The 12495-nt window shown below is 47.5% G+C and overlaps 1 protein-coding gene and 1 pseudogene across 1 annotated transcript; both read right to left on the reverse strand.

The window, feature by feature from the left end:
- Positions 1–596: 596 nt before the first annotated feature.
- LOC137348794 (gastrula zinc finger protein XlCGF8.2DB-like) lies at positions 597–9165 on the reverse strand. The gene is made up of 3 exons (XM_068014038.1): positions 8966–9165; positions 6178–6256; positions 597–1025 (listed from the first exon to the last, which is right to left on the reverse strand). Exons 1-3 carry the CDS (start codon positions 9163–9165, stop codon positions 606–608), a joined length of 699 nt encoding a protein of 232 aa, XP_067870139.1. The 3' UTR covers positions 597–605.
- LOC137349301 (zinc finger protein 850-like) overlaps positions 6445–12495 on the reverse strand; it is a 28891-nt pseudogene continuing 22840 nt past the window's right edge.

Raw genomic sequence — 12495 nt, forward strand, 5'->3', positions numbered from 1 at the left:
GCTTGTTTTTTTCAGCCGGCGCAGACACAATGGGCTGAATGTCCACCTTCTGTGCCGTAATTTTTCTATAGTTTTATGGTAGCTGTTCAGCCACTTTCAGGAATTTGTGGACATGTACTAAAAAGTCCCTTTGTTCCTCTACAATTCTCAGCATCCAACCATTTACTGTGCATTCTAATGCTTTGTTTGCCCTCCCCAAATGCATTACCTCACACATCTCTGGCCTGAATTCCATTTGCCATTTTATGCCTACCTGACCAGTCCATTGATATCTTGCTGCAGTCTACAGCTTCCTTCCTCACTGTCAACCACATGGCCAATTTTTGTCTCATCTGTAAACTTCTTCATCACGCTCCCTATATTTAATTCTGAATCATTGATATATACCATAAAAAGCAAGCCACCTGGTACTGAGCCCTGTGGAACCCCACTGGAAACAGGCTTCCAGTCATGATTCAGTTCTGGATGTGATTAGCAGCAGCAATAGCAGAATCCAACCCCTGTCATTATATGTGAACTCACTGGTTTGTCAGCAGCTTGGATGACTGAGTGAATCCCTTCCCACATATGGATCAGGTGACTGGCCTCTCCCCAGTGTGAACTCGCTAGTGCCTCAGCAAATCCTTCGTATTTTTAAATCTCTTCTCACAGTCAGAACATCTAAATAGTCTCTCCTCAGTGTGAACAAATTGGTGTTCATTGAGCTGGGATGACTGAATGAATCCCTTCCCACACACAGAGCAGGTGAATGGCTTCTCCCCAGTTTTAATTCGCTGGTGTCTATTGAGGCGATATGAATATGTAAATCTTTTCCCACACACAGAGGAGGTGAACGGCCACTCCCCAGTGTGAATGCATTGGTGTGTATAGAGGCTGGATGAAAATGTAAATCCCTTCCCACACACTGAGCAGGTGAACGGCCTCTCCCCAGTGTTGATAAGTTTCCAGCTGGATGGAGAATTGAATCCCTTCCCACAGTCACCACATTTCCACGGTTTCTCCACGGTGCAGGTGTCATTGTGTTTCTCCAGGTTAGATGATCAGTTGAAGCCTCGTCTACACACAGAACATGTGTAAGGTTTTGCGAATGGTGTGATTTTTTTTCAGGCTGTGTCACTGATTAAAGCTCTTTCCACAGTCAGTCACTGGAACACTCTCACTCAGGTGTGTGTGTGTGTCTCATTTGTTTCCAGTCACAATAATGTTTTAAATCTTTTCCCCCAGACAAACAGTTTTAAATCTTTTCCCCCATTCTCCTCCAATCTACCGCCCTTGAAAGTCTTACATTGGAAATTGTTGTGCACGATTGGGCTCAAAAGTACTCGGGGTTAAACCCAGCAGCTGTCCCTCCATCTCACTCCAGCTCAAACTGATGCAACAAAAAAGACCCACAATCAAGGTCCGCCGCAGTTCTGGTCGAAGATAGGCAAGGGCCTCGAGCCCCGCTCCTTACTTCTCCAGGTCCTGCTCCAGATCTACCGCAGCTCTGCTCTAAGGTAGATAAGGGTCTCGTGCCTCGCTCTTTATTTCCACAGGTCCCTCTCCAGATCTGCCTCTTCCCCGGTCCGCCGCCCACTACCGCTGCTCTGGTCCTCGGTTCTTGCTTCTGGAGCAGCTGTGGTGCAGTCTTCTCTCTTGAGGTGTTCTGTTGATTGTAGGTGGTCTCTTCATCGAATCAGTGCGTGTATTGATGTCTCTCAGCACCTGTCATTTACCCCTCCACCCCCAGAGGGTTTCTTCATTCCATATTTGGTTACATTCCACTTTAACCCTTTTGATTGGTCAGCTATGACTCACCTACTATACATTCTCTTTTCTTGATTCGTTTATAATAATTAGATTGTCCATATATAACCTCACCTTCCATATATTGATCCAGCCATGAATGGTGGTGGACAATTAAACAACTAACTGGAGGAGGTGGCTTCACAAATATCCTCATCCTCAATGATGGGGGAGCCCAGCACATCAGTGTGAAAGATAAGGCTGAAGCGTATGCAACAATCTTCAGCCAGAAGTGTCAAGTTGATGATCCATCTCAGCCTCACAGATCATCACAGATGCCAGACTACAGCCCATTCGATTCACTCCGCGTGATATCAAGAAACAAATGAAGGCACTGAATACTGCAAAAGCTATGGACCCTGACAATATTCTGGCAATAGTACTGAAGACCTGTGCTCCAGAACTTGCTGTGCCCCTAGCCAAGCTGTTCCAGTACAGCTACAACACTGGCATCTACCCTGCAATGTGGAAAATTGCCCAGATATGTCCTGTACACAAAAAGCAGGACAAATCCAACCCGGCCAATTACCGCCCCATCAGCCTACTCTCAATCATCAGTAAAGTGATGGAAGGTGTCATCAACAGTGCCATCAAGCAGCACTTGCTTAGCAATAACCTGCTCAGTGACGCTCAGTTTAGGATCCGCCAGGGCCACTCAGCTCCTGACCTCATTACAGCCTTGGTTCAAACATGGACAAAAGAGCTGAACTCAAGAGGTGAGGTGAGAGTGACTGCCCTTGACATCAAGGCAGCATTTGACCGAGTATGGCATCAAGGAGCCCTAGCAAAACTGAGGTCAATGGGAATCAGGAGGAAAACCCTCTGCTGGCTGGAGTCATACCAAGCGCAAAGGAAGATGGTTGTCGTTGTTGGAGGTCAATCATCTGAGCTCCAGGACATCACTGCAGGAGTTCCTCAGGGTAGTGTCCGAGGCTCAACCATCTTCAGCTGCTTCATCAATGACCTTCCTTCAATCATAAGGTCAGAAGTGGGGCTCTTCGCTGATGATTGCACAATGTTCAGCACCATTCGCAACTCCTCAGATACTGAAGCAGTCCGTGTAGAAATGCAGCAAGACCTGGACAATGTCCAGGCTTGGGCTGATAAGTGGCAAGTAACATTCGTGCCACACAAGTGCCAGGCAATGACCATCTCCAACAAGAGAGAATCTAACCATCTTCCTTTGACATTCAACGGCATTACCATCACTGAATCCCCCACTATCAACATCCTAGGGGCTACCATTGACCAGAAACTGAACTGCAGTAGACATATAAATACTGTGGCTACAAGAGCAGGTCAGAGGCTAGGAATCCTGAGTCGAATAATTCACCTCCTGACTCCCCAAAGCCTGTCCACCATCTACAAGGCACAAGTCAGGAGTGTGATGGAATACTCTCCACTTGTCTGGATGGGTGCAGCTCCAACAACACTCAAGAAGCTCGACACCATCCAGGACAAAGCAGCCCGCTTGATTGCCACCCCATCCAAAAACATTCAATCCCTCTACCACTGACGCACAGTGGCAGCAGTGTGTACCATCTACAAGATGCACTGTGGCAATGCACCAAAGCTCCTTCAACAGCACCTTCCAAACCCGCGACCTCTACCATCTGGAAGGACAAGGGCACCAAATGCATGGGAACACCACCACCTGAAAGTTCCCCTCCAAGTCACACACCATCCTGACTTGGAACTATATCGCCGTTCCTTCATTGTCGCTGGGTCAAAATCCTGGAACTCCCTTCCTAACAGCACTGTGGGTATACCTACCCCAAATGGACTACAGCGGTTCAAGAAGGCAGCTCACCACCACCTTCTCAAGGGCAATTAGGGATGGGCAATAAATGCTGGCCTGGCCAGTGACACCCACATCCCATGAATGAATTAAAAAATATACAAAGTATAACTATTCCCAAACATAACAGCAACATCACTTAAAATCAATGTGTCCTTGGGGATCCTGCCATCTTCCATGTGGCTCACATGGCCAAGCCATCTCAAGCGCTGCTGGCTCAGTAGTGTGTATATGCTGGGGATGTTGGCCGCCTTGAGGACTTCTGCGTTGGAGATACGGTCCTGCCACCTGATGCCAAGGATTCTCTGGAGGCAGCGAAGATGGAATGAATTGAGACGTCGCTCTTGGCTGACATATGTTGTCCAGGCCTCGCTGCCGTAGAGCAAGGTACTGAGGACACAGGCTTGATACACTCGGACTTTTGTGTTCCATGTCATGCGCCATTTTCCCACACTCTCTTGGCCATTCTGGACATAGCAGCAGACGCCTTTCCCATGCGCTTGTTGATTTCTGCATCGAGAGACAGGTTACTGGTGATAGTTGAGTCTAGGTAGGTGAACTCTTGAACCACTTCCAGAGCGTGGTCGCCAATATTGATGGATGGAGCATTTCTGACGTCCTGTCCAATGATGTTCGTTTTCTTGAGGCTGATGGTTAGGCCAAATTTGTTGCAGGCATCTGCAATCCTGTCGATGAAGCTCTGCAGACACTCTTCTGTGTGGGATGTTAATGCAGCATCGTCAGCAAAGAGGAGTTCCCGGATGAGGGCCGCACATTGTACAGCGAGCTCGTCACTGGTATCAGACCCACCAACCGTCCATGTCTCCGCTTTAAAGACGTCTGCAAACGTGACATGAAGTCCTGTGACATTGACCGCAAGTCGTGGGAGTCAGTTGCCAGCGATCGCCAGAGCTGGCGGACAGCCATAAAGGCAGGCTAAAGAGAGGCTAGTCGAAGAGACTTAGCTGTTGGCAGGAAAAAAGACAGAAGCGCAAGGAGAGAGCCAACTGTGTAACAGCCCCGACAAGCAAATTTTATCTGCAGCGCCTGTGGAATAGTCTGTCACTGTAGAATTGGCCTTTATAACCACTCCAGGTACTGCTTCGAATAACCACTGACTACCTCCAGGTGCTTACCCAGTCTCTCAAGACAAGGAGGCCAAAGAGAGAAGACAGAGACTTAAAATCATTCTACTTTTAAGCATAGCGCCTCATGTCATCTGTAGCAGGCCATAACTTGCATAGATTCATCCAACAGATTAAACATGGCAGTTGTTGACACCTTACTTTCTACAGAACTGGACAGGTCCAGACCCAGCAGTGACAAGACAGGACAGGCCCACTGGGAGGTGATATAAAGCCCAATTAAACTCAAATGTAGCATTTTCGTTATTTAATTAATTTTACAATGAGACTCAGTGAATATTTTCCATTGGGTTACCTTTCAGCTGAAGGCAGGATAAAAGTTTTCACATCACCAATCACATCAATGTTGAATATATTGGACAGCCCTGGAAAACATTCCTCCAAATCCCTTTAACAGGATACTGATGAACTTTACATTCAGAAATGTAAATGTACAAGGAGATAATAGTATAATTTAGGTGGAGAGGGGTCTGTGATTACGAATCCATTTGAAAAGGGATCCTTCAACCAAAAATCTTTGAGAACCACTGCTGTCAATTTGATGTGACTCTATGTACGCACTGTAATTCTCTGTAACTCTATATTACTATGTGTCTGACTCCTGACGGAACTGGAAAAGATTTCACTAATTTCACCACAATGGTGCACCATCTTCTTTTCCAAAGATCTCTCAGCTTCTCCAATGGCTGTTTCCGTCTCCCTCAATTGGGGGTGATATTTGTCCCTATTCTCCTGGAAACTGAATTCATCTTGTTCCAAACTGGGTTCAATGTAAGACAGTTCGGGGAGTCAAGCATCATTCACCCCTAGGTCTATACTAACAGGTAAAACCCCATACGGGGTTTCTCTGGTTCCTCACCATGTATCTGTCAGGATACTGAAACCCAGCTTTCTTACAGTCCACTCTTGGAGGCCCCACTCCCTGAGCCTAAAACTTCAGCAAGGTCAGTGGTGGAGTTCCACAGCAAGACTGATCCCAGAGTAACTGTCAGGATCGCCCCACCGTGGATATTCCAGGTTGTGTATTTTTAGTTATCCTGCTGCCTAACACTAACACATCAACGAAACAGGGAATTCCTGGAATCACTCTGCAGGTCCTTCTTTATCTGGAGATTGATTGTCTGTTGTATAATTATACCAGCAGTTAACAGGCTCCTGTGAACTCCTCCATCGCCTATTTTAATGCAGACTTTAACCAATTTATTTTAAACAGATATATTTTAAATGAGTTAACATCTGTCTTAAAATGTTAGACTCAGGACTGTCACACAAACACATTAAAGTTTTGTAGAATAACTACCAGTCATTTTCCGACTGGAAACTTAAACCTGCCATTTCACTTTCAGTCAGGAACAGATCCCAGTTTTACACCAATCTCTGATTTGACAGCATTCACCCTTGTTCTTCCTGACTCTAAACACAGTTGTAAAGGAGCCTTCTGTTCCGTACCCAGGAGCTCTGAACATAGAAGAGAACGGCTGGGACACATTTCTTACAGGCCTCAGGATTAACCCACACGGGGACTTTGCTGTCAGTGAAGAGAGACGAGAAAGACCAAAGTGCCATTTGTCCCTCTCAGTGTGATCCTGAAGGACTGTGTTCAGGCTGAAGTTCTGTTCCTGCCGTACGATCCTCCCCCCCAAATTGTCCTTTCTGAGATCCAGCCAGGTGATGCTAAACACTCAGGTGGGAAAGACAAAAATCTGAAACAATGTGTTTGAAACAAATTTGATTTGTTGCTCATTTATCCATAATATTAAACTCCAGTCAAGTTACAAGGATTATTCACATCAGCAGAAACAAACACTAATTGTCATAAAACAATAGATAAGTTATGGCACTTAAGGAGGCCATTCAGCCCATCATGTTCACACTGGCCATTAAGAGTTATCCAGCCTAATCCCACTTTCCAGCTCTTGGTCTGTAGCCTCGTAGGTTACAGCTCCTCAGTTGCATATCAAAGTACTTTTTAAATATGAGGATGGTTTCTGCCTCTATCACCCTTTCAGGCAGTGAATTCCAGACACCAAACCCCCCCCAACTCTCTGGGTGAAAAGATTTCTTAACTGTCTTTCAATCCTTCTGCCAATTACTGTAAATTAGAGCATGGCTACCCGACCCGAACCCGACGACATGTGTCGGGTTCAGGTCGGGTCGGGTCACTCTTCCCGATCCGACATTCGGGCTCAGGTAGGGTTGGACACAGTGACAGCCAGGACGTCAAGACGGGAAACACTCAGCACCAGTCTGCAGTGTGTGATTCCATCCAAGGTTGAGCACAATCTTTTCAATATAATCAACTTTATTCCGGTGGTCGGGTCGGGTACGGGAAAAAATGAAAGGACTTGGCTCTGGTTCTGTCAGGCTGGGATCGGCTTTAATTTGCAGACCCGAGCAGGCCTTTACTGTAAATCTATGCACCCTGGTTATTGACCTCTCTGATAATGGAAATATCTCCTTCCTATCCACTCGATCTCAGACCCTTATAATTTTATACACCTCAGCCTCCTCTGTTCCAAAGAAAACAACCCTAACCGAACCAATCTTTCCTCACAGCTAAAATTCTCCAATCTTGGACAACATCCTTTTAAATCTCCTCTGTACCCTCTCTAATGCAATCACATTCTTCCTGTAACGTAGTGACCAGAACTGCACACAGTATTCCAGCTGTAGCCTAACCAGTGTTTTTTACAATTCCTGTATAATCTCCCTGCTCTTATATCCTGTGCCTCAGCTAAAGCAAGCTTTATGTATGCCTTCTTAACCACCTTACCTACCTGTCCAGCCACCTTCAGGAATTTGTGGACATGCACTACAAGGTCCCTCTGTTCCTCTACACTTCTCAGTATCCGACCATTTATTGTGGATTCCCTTGCCTTTTTCACCCTCCCTAAATGCATTACCTCACACTTCTCCAGATTGAATTCCATTTGCCACCATCACAGAATTGTTTCAGCACAGAAGGAGGCCATTCAGTCCATCATGTCTGCACCAGATCTCCGAAAGAGCAAGTCAGCTAGTTCCATTCCCCCTTCTCCCCCTAACCTTTCAGATTCTTCCATTTTAATAAAACAGTCTCATTCCCTTTTGAATGCTTCAATTGAACCTGCCTCCACCACGTTCTCAGGCAGCACATTCCAGACTTTAACCACTCACTGTGTGAAAAAGTTTTTTCTCATGTCGGTTCTGCTTCTCTTTCCCATCACTTTAAATCTGTGCCCTCTCATTCTTGATCCTATCACGAGTGGGAACAGTTTCTCCCTGTCTACTCTGTCCAAACCTCTCATGATTTTTAATACCTCGTAAAATCACCTCTCAGCCTTCTCTTCTCCAAGGAAAACAGTCACAACTTCTCCAATCTGTCTTCATAACTGAAGTTCCTCATCCCTGGAACCATTCTCGTGAATCTTTTCTGTACTCTCTCCAATGCCCTCACATCTTTCCAAAAATGTGGCACACAGAACTGGCGGCAATTCTCCAGCTGAGGCTGAACTAGTGTCTTATACAAGTTCAACATAACTTCCTTGCTGTTGTGCTCTATGCCCCTATTAATAAATCCCAAGATACTGTATGCTTTATTAACTGCTTTCTCAATCGGTCCTGCCACTTTCAATGACTTACGCACATATACACCCAGGTCCCTCTGCTCCTGCACCCCAATTACAAGGGTACCCTTTATATTCTCTCTCCATGTTCTGCCGAGCAAAATGAATAACCTCACATTTCATTGCATTGAACTTCATCTGCCACCTCTCTGCCCATTCCACCAACTTGTCTCTGTCATTTTGAAGTTCTACACTATCCTCCTCACAGTTCACAATGCTTCCAATTTTGTATCCTCCGCAAACTTTGAAATTCTGCCCTGTACACCAAGGTCTGGGTCATGAGTATATTTCAGAAAAAGCAAGGGTCCCAACATTGACCTCTGGGAAATCCACTACAAAGCTTACTCCAGCTCAAAAAGCACCCAGTAACCACTACACATTGTTTCCTATCCCTCAGCCAATTCCGTATCCATGTTGCCACCATCCCTTTTATTTCATGAGCTATAACGTTTCTCACAAGTCTGTTGTGTGGCACTGTATCAAATGCCTTTTGAAAGTCCATGTACACCACATCAACAGCATTGCCCTCATGAACCCTCTCTGTTACCTCCTCAAAAAAAAGCAAGTTAGTTAAACATGATTTTCCCTTCAGAAATTCATGCTGGCTTTCTTTAATTAACCCGGCTGCCTACCTGACCAGTCCATTGATATCTTCCAGCAGTCTACAGCTTTCTTCCTCACTGTCAACCTCACGGCCACTTTTTGTCCCATCTGCAAACTTCTGAATTATGCCCCCTGCATTTAAGTCTAAATCATTGATTATATACCACAAAAAGCAAGGGTCCTGGTACCGACACTGTGGAACCCTCACTGGGAACAGGCTTCCAGTCATGATTCAGTTCAGATGGGAGGACCGAGTGAATCCCTCCCGACACTATGAGCTGGTGAATGGCCTCTCCCCAGTGTGAGTGCATTGGTTTATCTGTAGATCTGCTGTTCTTTTAAAACTCTTCTCAGTCAGAACATTTAAACGGCCTCTTCCCAGTGTGAACTCGCTGGTGTCTCAGCAGGTGGGATGAGTCAGTGAATCCCTTTCCGCACTCAAAGCAGGTGAACGGCCACTCCCCAGTGTGAATACGCTGGTGTCTTAGCAGGATGGATAACCGAGTGAATCCCTTTCCACACTCAGAGCAGCTGAACGGCCTCTCTCCAGTGTGAACTCGCTGGTGTCTCAACAGATCGGATGATTCAGTGAATCCCTTTCCGCACTCATAGCAGATGAATGGCCTCTCCCCAGTGTGAACTCGCTGGTGTCTCAGCAGGTGGGATATCCGAGTGAATCCCTTTCCACAGTCAGAGCAGTTGAATGGCCTCTCTCCAGTGTGAGTGCGTTGGTGCATCTGCAGATCTCTTTTCCCTTTAAAGCTCTTCTCACAGTCAGAACATTTAAACGGCCTCTCCTCACTGTGAACTCGTTGGTGTCTCAGCAGGTTGGATAAGTCAGTGAATCCCTTCCCACACTCAGAGCAGGTGAATGGTCTCTCCCCAGAGTGAACTCGCTGGTGTTTTAGCAGGATGGATGAATCAGTAAATCCCTTCCCACACTCAGAGCAGGTGAATGGCCTCTCCACAGCGTGAAGTCGCTGGTGTCTCAGCAGGCTGGATGAGTCAGTGAATCCCTTCCCACATTCTGAGCAGTTGAACGGCCTCGCCCCAGTGTGAGTGCGTTGGTGTGTCTGTAGACCAGTTTTCCTTTTGAAGCTCTTCTCACAGTCAGAACATTTAAACGGCCTCTCCTCACTGTGAACTCGCTGGTGTCTCAGCAGGGTGGATGACCGACTGAATCCCTTCCCACACTCAGAGCAGGTGAACGGCCTCTCCCCAGTGTGACTGCATTCATGAATTTCCAGCTGGGATGGGCGATTGAATTCGTTCCCACAGTCCCACATTTCTCTGTTGTGCAGGTGTCCTTGTGTCTCTCCAGGTTGGATGATCAGTTGAAGCCTCATCCACACAAAACACGTGTACAGTTTCTCCCAGCTGTGAATGGTGTGATGTGTTTTCAGGCTGTATCGCTGATTAAAGCTCTTTCCACAGTCAGTGCACTGGAACACTCTCACTCGGGTGTGTGTGTCTCGGTGTGTTTCCAGTCACACTGATGTTTGAAATCTTTTCACACAGTCAGAATACACAAAAGTTTCTCCTTTCACATGCAAAGGCTGATGATATTCAGGTCCTTGAATTGAGTGGCACTGTGAGATCAGGACATTATTTTGCACTTCACATTCCATCTGCAAATCCTCCCATTCTTATACCCTTTAAAAGGAGTTTACAAAAGCCATCACTGTCAGTCAGGATAGAAATTCACAACATTCTCCCCTCCTGCCTCTTGGTCCAGGATGGTCATGCATGCGCCCTGCTGCACATTCCTCTCCAATCTACCTCCCTTGACAGTCTCACATTGGAATTTGTTGGGCTTGAATGGACTCAAAAGTACTCGGGGTTAAACTCAGCAACTTCTCCTCCATCTGCACTCCAGCTCCAACTGACGTAACAAAAAAGACCCACAATCGAGGTCAGGGACCAACTTCCACATCCAACACCCAGCGTGATACAAACTGGCTCTTAATTGGTCCGTCTTGTGTTTCTTGGCTCAGTTCTGTGAACAACACCTGCATTAAAACAAAAGAAAAATACTGTGGATGCTGGAAATCTGAAATAAAAGGAGAAACTGCTGGAAATGCTCAGCAGGTTTGGCAGCATCTGTGCAGAGAAACAGAGTTAAAATTTCAGGCACATCAAGCTTCTGGAGCCGGCAGCCTGGAGTCGGAGGAGGAAGAATGAGGAGAGGCAATATCGTCCAACACTCTCAGAAACCTACAATCCACCGACATTACTGGGATAGGGAGACAGAGTTTAGAAACACTCAGCAACACGACTCCAGTAAAACATCCCAGGAGGAAAAGGGGGAGCAGTGTGTGTACCTGCCCGGATATCCCCCTCCCCAGGCCTGTCAGTCAAACCCCCCACTCCTCCCAGTCCACAGCTCAGCCTATCAGCTTCCTGCACCTTGAGCCAGCCCTGCCCAGGTGTGGCCCAGTCCAAGGGGAGTCTTTGTGGAACCAGGGAGTGGGGACCTCCTGCCCTGTGCTGTGTCCCAAATGGTTCCTCCCTCCCCCAGGCCCCTTTGTAACTGAGCTCAGTTTCCTTTAAAGTTTTCTCCTTTGATGTTACACTTTATTAATCTTTAATTCCTCCAAAAGAGCTGGAAATCTGGCGGCCGTTAACCCCGGGCGAAGCCCCGCAGCTGCCGCCCCGCTCGGTACAGACGCGGCACTGGGGGCTTCTTATTGGGGGTGTTGAGGCCTACACCGGGTGTTTCTCAGGCCTCCCCACCCACCCTCCGGCTCCTTTCCTCTCCTGTACTCGGTGGTTTCTCACCCGCTGCGGATCTGAAACGACCGCCTCCGTCCAGTCCAATACCCGCACTGCGCATGCTCCACACCCTCTGTCGGAGGCGCGCGGAGGATTGTGGGCGGGAATCGGTTAACGGTCGCCGGCGTTGCCATGGCTGCGGGGGGCGGAGCTTGGTAACGGCGCGCGCCGGCACAGGTGGAGCATCGAGCTGGAGCTGAGCAGCAGCAGGTGAGCGGCCAGGAGCAAGGCCGCGGAGAGAGCCTGGGGCTGGAGTGGGACCCGGGCTGGCCTCTCTCCTGGGGAGGTCACCACTCTGACTGGGGCCTCCTGAAACACGGGGATTTTAATGTCACAGTCTCTGAGGGGGAGGCAATGGGTGTGAGAAAACCTGGTTGATAATGACTGAGCTTGAATGGGTTTTGGTGTCTCCAGTGGGTGAGCTTCAGATTTTCCACCAGTCCCTTTGAGGAAAGGACTGGCTGCAAGTTTTTACTCATTCATTCTTGGGATGTGGGCATCGCTGGTAAAGCTGGTATTTATTACCCTGTCCCAAGTCGCCCCTCGAGAAGGTGCTGGTGGTGGGCGGCCGCCTCCTTGAACTGGTTTCATACGACTGAGTGGCTCGTTCGGCCACTTCAGGGGCAGTTAATAGTCAATCATGTTAGTGTAAGACTTCAGTCACATGTACAGGCCCAGACCGGGTAAGGTCGGCAGGTTTCCATCTCTCGGGCATTAATGAACCAATTTTACACCAATTGTGAAAAAGTGGACTATCCAGCCCTTTATCCTTTTACTGTTTGTGGGA

This window comes from Heterodontus francisci, chromosome 34, assembly GCF_036365525.1.
Source record: "Heterodontus francisci isolate sHetFra1 chromosome 34, sHetFra1.hap1, whole genome shotgun sequence".
NCBI lineage: Eukaryota > Metazoa > Chordata > Chondrichthyes > Heterodontiformes > Heterodontidae > Heterodontus > Heterodontus francisci.